The sequence below is a fragment of the Carassius carassius genome, chromosome 9, assembly GCF_963082965.1.
Source record: "Carassius carassius chromosome 9, fCarCar2.1, whole genome shotgun sequence".
NCBI classification, from domain to species: domain Eukaryota; kingdom Metazoa; phylum Chordata; class Actinopteri; order Cypriniformes; family Cyprinidae; genus Carassius; species Carassius carassius.
Genome location: NC_081763.1, coordinates 10,117,117 through 10,131,713, shown reverse-complemented (window position 1 = coordinate 10,131,713; position 14,597 = coordinate 10,117,117). Strand labels below are relative to the sequence as shown.

The following is a 14,597-nucleotide window of genomic DNA, read 5'->3' as shown; positions in this document are numbered from 1 at the left end:
CTCTAAAGTAACTAAAGGCGGACTCCCCTTGTTTTGTGTGAGCCCTTGGTATTTCTAACTGACTCAATCCTAATGATCTGAGTGCTCTGTTAGGTTTATATTCAGTGAATATATCTGCAATATATTTAGATCCTAGGTCATTGAGTGACTTATATACGAGTAGAAATATTTTAAAATCAATCCTAAATGTAACTGGAAGCCAGTGTAAGGACCTGAGGACTGGTGTGATATGCTCAGATGTTCTGGTTCTAGTCAGAATCCTGGCAGCAGCGTTCTGGATGAGCTGCAGCTGTCTAATGGTCTTCTTGTGAAGGCCGGTGAGGAGCCCATTACAATAGTCCACCCTGCTGGTGATAAAGGCATGAACAAGTTTCTCCAAGTCTTGGCTGGAAACAAAACATCTAATTCTTGCAATGTTTTTTAGATGATAGTATGCTGATTTAGTTACTGCTTTGACATGACTACTGAAACTAAGGTCTGTCTCCAGAATCACACCAAGATTCCTGACTTGATTTTTAGTTGTTTGACCCCTAGAGTCAAGGTATGCATTCACCTTGAAAACTTCATCTTTGTTTCTAAATGCAATGACTTCAGTTTTTTTCTTGTTTAACTGAAGAAAGTTCTGGCACATCCAACTATTTGAAGTTGAAAAATTTTTCACCAAAGAAAAAAAGAATAGCTCATAGTTGATTTTTTTTTATAACATTTTTACTACTAACATTTTCAGTTTTTGTAGTAAATTTTAAATGAACCTATAGAGTTTGCTCAAGTATACACATTACATCTGACTAGTTAAAAAAAACAAATAAATCAATAAAGAACCATAGTATCCATCTAATAACAACTGTGGTCAGTAACTAGATTAACGTACTGTTAACAAATGAAAATGTACTAACCAGTGACCCTAAAAAAGTATACCGACATTAGAATGCCTAGTAAATAAAAAAGCAAAATCTAAACATAATAGATAGTCTAATCGTTAAAAGAATAAATGTTAACACGCCTTGCCATAGACGGAGAAGTGGGTGGGCGCGAGCGCGTAGAGCGTGCACGCGCCAAGCCAAGCCAGTACGTACATGTGTCGCAGATTTTAAAACTCAGAAAGAGCTGCAACAGCAGCAGACCTGAGGCTGCACCAAGAGTACCAGAGGGCTTAATTCCTAAAAAAGAAAAGAGCACTCCAAGAGTGTGCGCAGTATAGTTAACTGATATTTCATCACCTGAAGAGAAATACGGGGAGAGATTAGAAACTGTTTGCTGCACTGGATGATCTCATGAACATGGAGCTGTCATCAATAGGAGAGCAAGTGTTTGCTGTGGAGTCAATCACGAAAAAGAGGATAAGAAAGGTAAGGACTTTGCTGGTGCGTATAAAAATGCACATCGGTCAGTTTTTTAAAGCATTGTATCCTGCACGTGTTTTTTACTTTCCTTTGAAGGCATTAATACCACAAAAGTCTGCACAGTTTTCTTCTGTTGCCAGTGCAGGAATCACTCATGAGTGAATAACACCTAAGCTTGTGTAACATTTCGGAACTTTTTCGTCGCATGACTTTTCGTGTGCAAAATACTGCGACAACTTGTATGTTATTGTGTAAAGTTGGTGAATTCTAGCAAGGCTCGCGCTTGAATTGCAAGCTCTATAGATGGAGGGGGGCGTGTGAGAACAGCGCGCATGTCAACATCATTGCTTCTGAGGCGCGTCGCGCTGGGAAAATATCCGCGTTTTAGCGGCTACGCAGTTTATTTGTAGGCGCGCATGGGCCAAGGGGTGATGTGTGGAACATCCGCGTATTTGTCAAAAATAATCGGACTAGTTTAGACCAACGACAGAATAAACAAGATTAAAGATGTTTGCATAGAGATAAATAAAATAGGTCATGTTTATTAATAGAGAACGCAAGAAGTAGCCCATCTCATCGGTAGGTGTTAATTTATTTATTATTTTGTGTGTGGTATACAGCCAGATAGTGTAATGCACAGTAATAGCCAGTGATTATGATGACTAACGCTGCATGTGCACGCGGGTTTCATTTCGAACGCTCGAGCGTGAGGGGAGGAAAGACCTTCGCAGCTTCACGTTGCACAAAATGAGTTGTTTACGCATTTCCATTGCCCCACCTATTTCCATCCCATGAATGTTCTTGAAACTCAATGTTTTTTGGATTTTTAAAAAAAATGTAACTCACGTGCTCGCCCCTCTATGACATCACGCACCGTAAAATTCTCGAGCGCAGCGCCCGCTCTCATCCTCCATAATCTTTCACGTCGAGAGACTACTGCGTGTTGACATCTTAAAGTGAAAGGCATGCCTTTTCAAAATCTGTGGCATGTTTGTGTCAAGGATTGGTTAATTACAGAATTGTGACGCATATCCCCCCTCAGCCTTCTTATTTCTTTCTCTTTCTCATTTCAGGGAAATGTGGAATATCTGCTAAAGTGGCAAGGGTGGGCACCTAAGTAAGTTCTCATATAAGACTGGAAAAGCATACAGTCGTTTTATTAAAGAAAAAATACAACCTACAACTACGACACAATATGTGGGTGAATCTGTCAAAAACATGTCAAAGTCACATTTCCCCAGCCCCCAATAAAGATAACATGAGAAAAATAGATACCGGATAAAACAGTATCATATTATTCCTTTCTTTTCATCACAAGAGAAGACACTGTTATGCTCTGTTAAAATAATAATGAATACACTGACATTGCAGTTTATTGGTTTTCAAACAAATAGTAGCCCTGATATTTGAAGATCATTATAAGATGAAAATGACTCTTTTCGCCATGTGTTACTCCATTGATCTGTTTGGGACTGTCTGTGTGACTGTCAGGTACAGCACTTGGGAACCAGAGGACAATATACTGGACCCTCGTCTTGTCCTCGCCTATGAAGAAAAGTAAGTCGCACTCTGATGAGGAGATGAATATGCTGGAGGCAACGGGATGTTCTTTCCTTGCCATCTCCCCATTCCTTTGCATATCTCTCTCTTTCTAACAGAGAGGAGAAGGAAAGAGCTCTGGCTTATAAGAGGAAAGGCTTGAGACCTCGTCGAGTCATTCTGCGGGTATGAGTTATCTCTTTACTATTTTGATGTCCAGTAGCAGTTCTTATGTAATTTAAGTAATTCTGATCTGTTATTTCCCCTAAAACAATATTTGAAGCCTCATCCAACTGTTGTCATTTCTATGCAGCTTCTGTAACAACAAGTACCAAAGGTTTTATATCGATTCATATATCATATATCCAACAATCTGATACACATAATAAAAGTGATCTGATGTACTAAAGTGTCCCAGGATCTGAACTTAGATTCATTGTCCAAATTTGGCACAGGATCCAAAGGGGACTATACTTGACTTTTTCTTTCGGACATGGTTCAAAATAGTTTTCTGTAAGTGCACCAAAGGAGGCATCTAGATTGCAAGATAATGTATGGCAGCAGTTGTGAAGAAACTGCAGTATTTCAGAAAGAACAATCTAGTCTAACGATTATTTGCAACATCTGATAAACACTGCATAATCTCAACTTTCTAACAGAGCATCTACCCAATGGACCTACGAAGTAAACACAAGGTTCCAGATAAACCTATCCCGAGAATCCGCCTGTCACTCACCCGCTCCATGGGGACGGAAATTGATCAGAATGGGCGGCACTACCGTCCCATAGAGAAATACAAGAACAGGCAGTGCAGGTCCAAGCTCATGAGTGACATCAAACTATCCCAGCATTCACCTCCTGCAAAAGACTCAGAGAAAGAATGGGATGGAGACGATGAAGATGAGCAGAAGAAAAAAGTGATTATGATGCTTGAAAACGAAGATAAAACAACAGAAGTGCACCAGGACATTCCAAGTAGTAGGTGTTGTGTGGCATCAATATGATAACTGTATGCTAAGATACTCTGCAATGACCTTATATTCAGGGGTCATGAGGGCCATTTGGAAAAATCTTGCCAGATATTTCTGAATCACTCCAAATTGCCCCCAAAATGACAATGTAATGCCATTCAAAACTTGTAAGATACTCTGTCCTCTGCAAAACACAACAGGTTTCTGTCTTTTTCTGTCAGGTCAAGAGACAATGGACGGGTACAGCTCTTCGGCAGAACATGAAGCTGTTATCATCATCAAGGAAACTGAGAACTGCTCTTCCATTTATGACCATGCTGAGAAGCCAAGCGAGGATTCAAGTCAAGTTTTAGGAGCAACAGAAACCAGTCCAATCTCTAACACACAAGAGAACGAGCCAGTTACAAACACTACAGGAGGTGAGGACTCCATACGGGTATCACATGACACAACAAACACTGACCATTCACTTCACAACAGCACAGAGTCAGGAGCCAAGCAAGGTGTGCTTGACAAAGTACAGAACAGACCTTCGGTTATCGAGGTACATTCAAGCACTAAATGTAGACAGGAAGAGGTAGACCGTTCAGAGGCCAAAGAAAAGGAAGAAATGGATGGTGATATTACAGCAGAACACACGTTATTACAGGTCCCAACTGACCAATCACAGACTCCCTCCACCACCACAGTGCATCCTGGGAAAGTCACTGTGACTCAGGTGACGATAAATTCCTTGACCGTCACCTTTAAAGAGGCCATGAGTGCAGAAGGCTTTTTTGGTGGCGATGAGCTTGAGATATAAGTTGACAAAGGAACCCAAGAACATACAATAGATTTATGTACAATTAGTCAGGAACAAGTGAATAATACAGTTTTTAGTAGTGAAGCAGATATTGTCTAAACAAGGTTAAGACGAGTTTATCCTTGTGTCATTGTGGTAAAATAACCTTTGAAGGACAACATTTCTGATTATACTCAGTGATGCTGTATGCAAAGACTTTAAGCATGTAAAGCAAATCTTTGTATCTGTACCACTACCTTTCCATCAGCAGCAGTCATTGACATGACATAATGAGAGGAAACTGTTTTTCAGTTCCGACTTGAAGACAAAACACTGTTACATCACCTCTTTTGTCCTGTAAACAACCAGGTGGGAAAATGAAAGGCCACCTGGCTTTGTCTCCATATCTCCACCTGAGCTGTCTTCACTGTTTGGATGCCTTTGTGCATTTTTAAAGAGACAGTTTTGGTTTACATTCACAACTGTTACAGTGGATGCTTTTGTAGGGGTAGATCCTGTTCATCTGAACACATGTGCTTTAGGTGTGCTTTTAGCATGGCAGAAATCAAAGCTGAGCCTAAACTACATGTTTTGGTCATAGTGCTAGTTGAACATGGCTTGTAAGCTCTGTTGTTGCTCTCACGTGACAACTACACTTTCTTTTGCTTGTATTTACAGCAAATAAATGTACAAATAAAGTTGTGATTTTAAGTCATTTTGGAGTAATACTTTTTTTGTGTGCAAGTCAATTTGTGCCTCAGAGTAAAATATGTAGTGAAATCTAGTGATTTCGCAATTATAACTTAATACCCTGCAATTGTGACTGTAAAGGTTCCAACTGCAAGACAGTTGCATTGAAATAACCATATAGTGAGTTAGTTAAAACTGAAATATTAAGTCATATTTACAAGTTGCAATTGAGAGAGACGTTACAATAGCAAGATATAAAGTCACATATGAAAACATTTGCAAGAGCGAGATTCACTCTGAGACAAAGTCACACTGTGAGTTATGAATTTGCAATTACAAGGAACGGTCACAATTCTGAGACATTTAGCTGTTTTTAGTCCTTTTTTACTGTGAGGCAGATTACTTAAAATGTATTTAATGAAGTCTTCCAGAGAGCAGTGTGATAATCCTTATTACACACTCTGGAATACTCAAATTACACAGTGAAAGTGCCGTCGGCCAGTCATTGTCGCAAAATAAACCCAGGAGGAATATCTCATGATGTTCTCTAGTCAATCAGACCAGGTTAAATGTTCTTAACTACTAGTCAAAAATTATGAAGCATAATAAGCTTTCAGTACCAAGTCATATTTGCTGACCCTAATGCTGATTCTTAAATACTTCGGGAAAGCCACACCTTCACCAACAGGAGCAATAGTTTCTTCAGCATCAGTCTACATGTCAACTGGCAATGACAGCCGGCTGATGAGTCAACTATGACCAGCTTAACAGCCCTTAACACATTTAACCAAACAAACCCAAATCCAAGAGCACTGCCTTTCTGCCAAACGGGAGATTAAAGCAGAGAGGCAAATGGTTAAAAAAAAGCAATCTTCAAATGATCCTCAAAAATAAATGACCAATAAATGTATCACTTCATTTTATTAAAAAAGAAAAAAGTATGAAGTCCACAGTTTGTGTTTCCTTTGTACAGTACAAAATATTCAAATAAAACTCCCAAAGTTCAGAGCAAAGAAAGTTCTGGAAGTGAAGGAAAATCAGTGGTAATGAAGGACGAAAACTGTGAAATCAGTGGCTCTCCTCTTCTCCATTTCACTGCGCCATACAGTTCATATGTGAAACACTGCCCAACATGATTTTGAGCACGAGCAGATGAACTCTAGCACCACATCCAACACACACACACGTATATACACACACACACACACGTATATACACACACATCCAACCAGTACAGACATCTCCACTATCCATCTTATAAAGAGTGCACAAACATTCTGAGGGTGGGTGTGTGTGCATCTGCAAAGTTGTCTTGTTGCAAAAGAAGTGATGTCCAATGGAATTTCCAATGGGCAGTGGAGCGCACACCAAAACCTGATCCCCCAACACTGTAATTTATATTATACTCAATAACCTAAATTTCCAGCTTCAGTAATGGAATAGCTCCTCATTTTAATAGGTATTAACAAAAATATATTCTATGTGAATTGTAGCAGTCTCTGGGAACACACATGAACAAAATTCATCATGACAACAAAATGAAAGCTAGAATAAATAAAATGCAAAACTCAAAATTTACAAGGAAGATATGCATGATGTTCAGATAATTCTAATAATATATGCATCACAATGTTTGAAATGTTCCATATCACTCTGTGAATACAAATAACAGAGACTGGTACATGGTGAAACAATATATAAAAAAGTCCTTAATCATTTGCGCTTTAATTTTATACCACTTTTAAAATCTTAAAAAATATTTCTTGAAAAAGGAAAAGTTCTCCCCTGGACCTGACATAAAAAATATTACTTGTGGTTTGTTCTCTGAGGCTGAGAAACTATCCTCTCTTTGTACACAACTGGCAAAAAAAAAAAAACAAAAAGCAATCCCCCCCATGCTTATATGCTATTTCTCTAGGCTGGTCCATTTTAAAGCATTTATGATGAAAAACACTAAGTTCTTCCTTATAGTATAAAAAAGCTAACACTGTCTCTGGTGGGGCTTTGCAAATTTTGTGATAACTATATGATGTCTAAAGGGTTTTCATGTTAATTCCAAGATCCTGGCCACTAGGGGGCAGCATATCATTAGCTCCAGGTCCGTGGAGTCCTGCCAAGCCACTGAGCTGAGAAAGCATGGCGTTCTGATCTGCACCAAATCCACTTGGGTCCTTAGAGTTGTGCTGTGGCTGTTGGGGAGGTGGAGGAGGTGGAGCCATGCCTGAGTGATGCTGCTGAAGGTGGTTGGGATGCGGAGAACCCGTTTGGGTCTGAGGTGAGATGTGGTGGGGCGAGGGCTGTGGTTGCAGGCGCGGGGACGGACTTGAGTGAGGTGGTTGGGACTGGGGTCGTGGGGAGGGCTGAGGCGAACAGACTTGGTTGCTGAGGGAGGATGGGAGCTGTTGGCCCTGCAAGTGGGGTGACTGAGACATCTGATGCTGCTGCTGTGGGCTCATGGGGTTGTTCTGCTGTGCCGGTGAGGTGCCACTGAGATGTTGCTGCTGTTGAAGCAGACGCTGATGCAAAGCCTGTTGTAATAATGTCTGTGATGTCTGTAGACTGGGACCTCCTTGTGTGGGCTGCGGACCTCCTCCGTGCCCCATATCAGGACCTTGTGATGCTGCCTTCTGCTGCTGTTGCATCTGTAGATGGTGTTGCTGTGCAAGCCTCTGTTGCAAGACAGCTGCAGCTTGCTGTTGCGCAGGGTTACCTGGAAAACTCTGCTGCTGGCCAGGTTGCACACCTTGTAGTGGTTGACCTCCTGGCGGGACTTGCATGTTACCCTGCTGACCCACATAACCTTGCTGCTGTTGGAATGCTGCGTGATTACTCATTTGTTGCTGCTGCTGCTGTTGTTGCTGCTGTTGTTGTTGTTGTTGTTGCTGCTGCTGCTGAAACTGGAGTTGCTGTTGCCTTCTCATGACCAGTTCTCTGAACTGTGGATTCATGTTGGTCATGTTTGGAGCCCCCTGACCCTGAATTCCTTGCTGTTGTTGCTGCTGCTGCTGTTGTTGTTTCTGTTGTTGCTGCTGCAAGGCAGCTACTTGCTGTTGCTGCAGTAGCGGCCGTTGTTGCATTTGCTGCTGCTTTTGGAGTTGAGAAAGTTGAGTCTGCATGTTAACACCCTGTCCAAGGTGCATGCCAGGCTGAGGCACCCCAGTATTGACACTCACTGGCTGGCCTCCCATTGGTCCTGGCCCACCCTGTGGTACAGCAGGGCCACCTGTGCCTCCTTTATATTTGTGAACACGCTGCTTGATAAATGCTGCCATTAGTTGTGGGTTAGATCGAAGAATGTTGAGGACTTGCTGCTGCTGTAGAGGTGAACTTGGAGATCGTAGGGTCTGCAAAAGATCCTGCAGGGCTCCCTGAGGCAGATTGCCAGCTGCTGCCCCACTTACTACACCACTCTGCAGACCAGCCTGCACCATACTCATCAATGCATTTCGATTCGGCATTTGGGGTGCTTGCCGTTGTTGCATTTGTTGTGGTTGTTGCTGCTGCTGCGGAGGGGGCTGCATTGCAACCATTCCCGGTTGAGCCATCATGCCAGGTCTCTGCTGGGTTGGCATACCCTGTCCTTGCCACTGTTGCTGCTGAGGCTGAAGTTGTGGGTTTATTCTTGGCTGCTGTAGATGCATTTGTTGTGGCATCTGGCCTTGCGCACCTACCTGTTGAGGCTGCTGCATGGGCCCAACTCCCGCCATCATTCCCTGAGGTCCTTGCTGCTGTTCCATCTGCACTCTGTTCACTGATGTTTGTGCCTGTGAGGCTATTCCTGGTGGCCCTACCATGCCAATCCCAGGATGGGATACTCCCATCTGTCCCTGTGGCTGCTGATGATGCTGCGGCATCATGCCAGCTTGCACAGCCTGCCTGTGTAGCATCTGAACCTGTGCCATCTTTCGCTGTGCATCAGCCACTTGCTGGATCTTCATGGCTATCTCCACAGCTGCAGGCGGAGGACCTGAAGGTTGCTGTTGCTGGGACATAGGTGCTGTGCCTGGGTTGCTAGGGAGCTGCGGAGGAGTTGCGGGACCAAGGCCTGGCTTACCCTGCGACTGTGGATTTGGGGAGAGACCAGTGGAATGGGGACCATACTGATTGTGTGGATGTGGAAGTTGCCCCACAGTTTGCTGAGGAACCATTTGTTGTTGCGGTGAGGTCATCATCCCACCTGCACCTGGCATCTGCTGAAACTGGTGGTGGACTGGATGCTGAGGAGGCTGCTGGGGAGCTCCAGCTGGGACTCCACCCACACCGGGCTGGGGCAGAGATGCAAGGTTGGGTGTTAGCTGTGTGGGTGTCTGAGGCGTTGCAGGTTGAGTACCAACTGACGTAGGTGTGCTTGGACCTGTGGCTCCATTGTTGCAGGGTGATGGAGGACCTCCTGGAGGCCCACTTCCACAAGGTGGTGGCTGCCCTGCTCGCTGCATGGTGGCCATACGTCTACGCAGCATTTGCGCTTGTTGAAGCCTGTGTTGCAGCTGCTGTTGACGAAGCTTGTGCTTGATGTTGAGACAGAAGGGCACAGGACACTTGTTTTCCTGGCAGTGCTTGGCATGATAGCAACAAAGCGCAATGAGTTGCTTGCAGATGGGACAGCCACCATTAGTTTTGCGTTTGCAGCCCTTGGTGTGTTGCACTACTCTCTTCATCTTCTGGCAAGATGGCAAAGAGCAATTAGCATTGCGGCACTGGCATGCATGCACCAGTGACTGGATGCAGCGCTGGATGCTGAGACGACGCGAGTCACCAGGGTTCTGAGTGGAGGCTGCAGACTGGTTGTTGCTCTCGTCATCAAGACCCAGTCCAAGTTTCTCCATCTTGTGCTCATGGCCCTTAATGTTGTAGCAAGTGATGCAAAGATCATAATCCTACAAAAGAAGAGAGAAGGGGGCATTTCAAAAGTTGTAATGTACCACAATACCACAATTTTTAGAAACCCTCTTCAAAGAAAAAAACAAAGCAGCATACATGGCATTTCTTACCTCACAAACAGTGCAGTGAAAGCGTGTCTCAACGTGGTGCTTGCATTCATTGCACGTGTAGACAAAGCGGTCCTGGCTCTGGTTGTGCAGTTCTACAAGCATACACATGGAGCTCCATTTGGCACGCCTCAGTGAGCTGAATTCAAGGTGCTTGTCTCGTGCAAGCGTTAGGAAAGCATCTCGTCCGTCCATCAGATCGCAGGCCATCAGGGGGTCAGCGTCCAAAATGGGTGGAAGGGAATTGGCAGAAGGGCCAGCGATGAGACGGATAACAAAGAAAACCTTGAAATTAAGTAGAGTGTTGACATTTGTGAGTTCAGTCCAAATGTGTAATTGACAAATGGTTCAAATGTTTTTGGGAGCTACATACCTCTTTGTGTTTCTCCATTGAAGCATAGAGTTTCTGGGATAGATCATTGGAGACATTTGGCATTCCCGGTTTCTTTTTATTGGCCCGGCTCAAGCTGCTCTTGTTCTTGCTAGTCTTCTTGCTGTTCTTTTTTTTGGCATTCTTGCTGTCACCACTGGTAGCCTAGACAGTCAATGAAACAATCTTAAGCATCAAGTTATAATAATTATGTTTTAAGAATACATATTAAAGCAGCTGCACTAGAATTAATTTTACCATCAAGTCAAATACAAAAAAAAGGACAGTAGCGGTCTAAAAACCCAGTTAAGAAATCTAGTTTATTGAATTTTTATTGATCTATTCCTTTGGCACTAAAGTATATTTTCACCCAGTACAAGATGGCTACAAATCTGAGTTAATCACTCACATCAATGCTTTCACTAGAGGTGTTGTTTTCCTCTCGCTTCCGTTCTTCCTCCTCCTGTTCAAGCTCTTTAATGCTCTCTTCCAACACATTAGGCCAAAAATCACCCTCAAAATATGGGAGCTCCTTCGCACTGGTCAGACGATCCTCTGTTGCCTGCTTAAAAATGTCCTGGGCAAGGGGAAACATGCAATAGTTAGTGAAGGACTAATAGATGGCACATTGCTGTCAACTAGCCAAACAAGGGAAAAGACTATCTTGCAGTATGCTGACTCAAGTCTAAACTTTTATTATTGTCAACCAGAAGTACAGCTGTAGCAATACCTTGTAGTCATGTACAATTCTTTCAGCTACTGCTTTGTCAAGCATCTTCTTGTACCATTCTTGTAAGCGTTTTGGTTTGGGAATCTTCTGATCCGATGGGTGGCAATGGAAGATATAGTCATCGCCTTCGCTCGGTGGACAAGCCCAGATGTGGCCAGTGACAAACCCCATTTTTTTAGCATATTCCATGTATCCAATCAGGATCTCATGATAGACTCCAGTTCTCAGGTGACGGGGCTGGAAAAAGTGCACGCTGTCAAGATAGGAGATGTACACACGTCTACATGGAGAGAAAGAGACAAGAGGATATCACTACGTTACTTGTGTTTCTCAGACCCCTATGTAATGTCATCCACATGCGCATGGAGGAAGATTCTGTGATGTGTGACTGCATGGTCTTTGTTATTTTTAACCTTTGATTGGGAGGAGGGCAGTCGGAGCCATATTCTTGCACATGCATTCCAAAGAAGCAGACATCTGTCCCATCAATATCTTCAAACGCAAACAGAGCTTTTGTCCTGTACGGGAATGACTCTGACATTTCACCGCTATCAACAAACCTGTAAAAGAAAGACAGTCAACTCTTTACATTTTTTCATGGTGTCCATTAAAATTCTTGTATTTCAAAAAGACAAAATTGAATTTTTAATTAAGCAAGCATGAATATTTATTTTTTACAGTTACAGATTCAAAGAACCAATTAATTAATCCACTTTTCAATACCGGAGTTTGTGCAATATATTGATCCAATGTTGTTTTCTCATCCTCCTAGAGGCCTTTCAGAGGCCTTTCAAAGTCAAAACACCTTGATGTCATTCATTTTCAATGGCTATTTACACAGCAGTGACTGATGGTGATACAATGCAGTCATGTACAAAGTTTAGAACAATTTTACTTTATGCAAATGATCAACAAAGCAATGAAATTGAAAAAGACATTTCCAAAGAGCAACAGTTATGGGTGAGCTGTCTCCTCTGAAATACTGTAGTTGAGTGCAAGCAAGATCAAGATGTTGTTGTTTACTGAGAGTAATTCATCTGCCTACACACGTCGACATCATAATAAAAATATATGGAAAAGCGTGGGCATTCCAAAATAGTTTAGATTCATGCATTGATAATCGGTGTTGCTGTTCATGATAATCATTCATGTTCATTTGATGAATTATATAGTGCTGCAATTTCCTTAGACATACTTTCCCCTCAAAATGATTTCTTGCTTGACAATATAGAACATATTAATTTTACTGTTTATGATGAGAAGCTATGGAAGGCCACCAATAACATTAAAAGAAAAACAGTTTTATTATTGTTAACTAAAACAGAAGTTAAATCTGTTCAGATTTGTTTTTCCAGTTGAAATAAGGCTTAAAATGTAAAAACAAATATTAGATGAAAAACAAACTTCAAAACAAATGAAAGTTAAATGTTGCCCTGACAACTAAAATAAATATAAGTTTTAAAATGACTGATTTAAAATAAAACTATATAGAAATATTTAAACAAACTAAAATTGAAACTGAACATATGAAAATAAAAGGTAATACAAAATATTATTATAATATCCCATAATAGTGAATAAATAATACTAAAATAACACTAGTTAGGGCATGCAGTAGTATAAACAACAGTACTTTATGGCAATTAAAAGAAATGAAAGCAAACAGTTCCAAAATTCCCAAAACTTAAAAGGAACGACAAAAATATTGCAGAATATTCAGCACTGTCCCTCACCTGGACTTCATGCCAGGTTTGACTTCCACCACTTTATCAGACACGTGAACCACACGAATGGTGACATCACCGCTTTCTGGATGATTCTGGCGCTTTAGGTACTCGTTCACTCGTGTCTCCAGGAAGCTACCAAGCTTTGTCTGAGGAAGTCCTGGAATAAAGAGAAAGAAAAGCAGCGAAGTTTAAAATGACTACTCACCGTCTCCATTAAGATCTGCCATTAGAAATCTAAATGACTTGATTCTCATTAGCCAAGTATGAACATCTACGCTCACAAATTAAACAAAAGGGTATTTCTTTCCCAGATTTTTAAAGCTCTTAACCACTTACTCTTTGCAGTGTATTTATTCTCCTTCCTTGTTGCATTGGCTTTTTTCAGACAGCCGTCACACACAAACCTGATTGAAAGGAAGACAGACTATTTGGAAATGGAGCGACATAAATGAATATGTGGGAACAATTTAGAAACAATTTGGAACAGTAATAATCATAAAAATTAGTAGTAACAAAGGACATCAAGTTGTCCTACATTTTCCATGTTTATAGCACTCATCTTGTCACAACATTTGACCATTAATTAGAAGAACTGATATCTTGTTTTAAAGCTAATTTAATGCTGATATATACAATTCACAAATCAGAGTTGTATTTAACAGGAAAAACCCGGCAAACCTCATATAAAATAAAGATAAATGAATAAGTATTAACTTTCGCTTCCTTAGGTAAAGCCTTACATTCACTAACAGTCTGCCGACTCCATTTTTAAGCCATGTTTTGCAGTAGAATGTATAAAATAAATTGTGCTCAAATAAAACTAGCTCACCCCGACGGCCATATCGTCTCATTGTGCAGAGCGCATATCTGATGCATTTTTCGACCACAGTCGGCACATTCCAACAGTCTGACGAGGAAGATCAGAAAACAAAGGTCAGACGATGACAGCAAATCCACATCTTGACTTAAACTTAACAAGCAAACTGAGATGACACATTTGGAGGGAGAAAATATCTACATACAGCTCAGGGTCGAGGGTGTCATTCTTTTTCCTTTGAAACTGATCTTTATTGATGGACCTGAGGAGAGAAAATGAGAGACGGAGAACAGGAAGCCGCCCAATCGAGTGCGTCATGAGAATCACTGAACTAACGCTCCCTGGAGGAATAGCATTACGACAATAACAATGAAGAAGATCAAAACTAACTTTTAGATGGCTACTCACGTTTGAGGCTGAGTTGGATCGTCCCCCAGAGATACATTCTCCCCCTGGATTTCGTTGAAACACTTCTCACAGAAGTGGTACCTGCCAGCAAGAAGCCCATATTTGGGTGAACTAGACCGTTCGCCAAGAGCACAGCCAATCACAGTGAGGGCACGCGGAAGCAGCCACCAATCAGGGCAGGGCAGGCCAGGAGACAGGAGGAGGCAGGTTCGTCACCGGGAGCAGCCAATCAT

General features: G+C 41.9%; 2 protein-coding genes across 16 annotated transcripts in view; one reads left to right on the top strand and one right to left on the bottom strand.

Annotated features, from left to right (window-relative positions):
- The first annotated feature begins 1,045 nt into the window (after positions 1 to 1,045).
- Positions 1,046 to 5,349, top strand: LOC132148905 (chromobox protein homolog 8-like). The gene is made up of 6 exons (XM_059557693.1): positions 1,046 to 1,349; positions 2,417 to 2,460; positions 2,835 to 2,900; positions 3,002 to 3,068; positions 3,542 to 3,860; positions 4,075 to 5,349. The coding sequence occupies exons 1-6, from the start codon at positions 1,275 to 1,277 to the stop codon at positions 4,653 to 4,655; spliced, it is 1,152 nt and encodes a 383-aa protein (XP_059413676.1). The 5' UTR covers positions 1,046 to 1,274; the 3' UTR covers positions 4,656 to 5,349.
- Positions 5,350 to 6,230: 881 nt separating this feature from the next.
- The window catches only part of ep300b (E1A binding protein p300 b), a 37,988-nt gene continuing 29,621 nt past the window's right edge, over positions 6,231 to 14,597 (bottom strand). For 11 of the 15 annotated variants that reach the window (XM_059557676.1, XM_059557683.1, XM_059557680.1 and 8 more), the window contains exons 20-30: positions 14,365 to 14,475; positions 14,162 to 14,218; positions 13,969 to 14,046; positions 13,476 to 13,543; positions 13,146 to 13,296; positions 11,826 to 11,972; positions 11,413 to 11,692; positions 11,092 to 11,259; positions 10,686 to 10,847; positions 10,316 to 10,597; positions 6,231 to 10,201 (exon numbers count right to left, since the gene is read on the bottom strand). In XM_059557676.1, the coding sequence (XP_059413659.1) occupies positions 7,358 to 10,201; positions 10,316 to 10,597; positions 10,686 to 10,847; positions 11,092 to 11,259; positions 11,413 to 11,692; positions 11,826 to 11,972; positions 13,146 to 13,296; positions 13,476 to 13,543; positions 13,969 to 14,046; positions 14,162 to 14,218; positions 14,365 to 14,475 (4,348 nt within the window). In that variant the 3' untranslated portion in view covers positions 6,231 to 7,357. The remainder of the gene's footprint in view (positions 10,202 to 10,315; positions 10,598 to 10,685; positions 10,848 to 11,091; positions 11,260 to 11,412; positions 11,693 to 11,825; positions 11,973 to 13,145; positions 13,297 to 13,475; positions 13,544 to 13,968; positions 14,047 to 14,161; positions 14,219 to 14,364; positions 14,476 to 14,597) is intronic. The other 4 variants (XM_059557682.1, XM_059557684.1, XM_059557689.1 and 1 more) reach the window with 1 other exon arrangement.

What these genes read in the sequence shown, in the direction of transcription:
- LOC132148905 (XM_059557693.1), top strand. Translation starts at nt 1,275, where the DNA reads ATGAACATGGAGCTGTCATCAATAGGAGAGCAAGTGTTTGCTGTGGAG. An exon ending in CGAAAAAGAGGATAAGAAAG is followed by an intron (nt 1,350 to 2,416) that starts GTAAGGACTTTG and finishes TTCTCATTTCAG; the next exon opens with GGAAATGTGGAATATCTGCT. An exon ending in CTCGTCGAGTCATTCTGCGG is followed by an intron (nt 3,069 to 3,541) that starts GTATGAGTTATC and finishes ACTTTCTAACAG; the next exon opens with AGCATCTACCCAATGGACCT.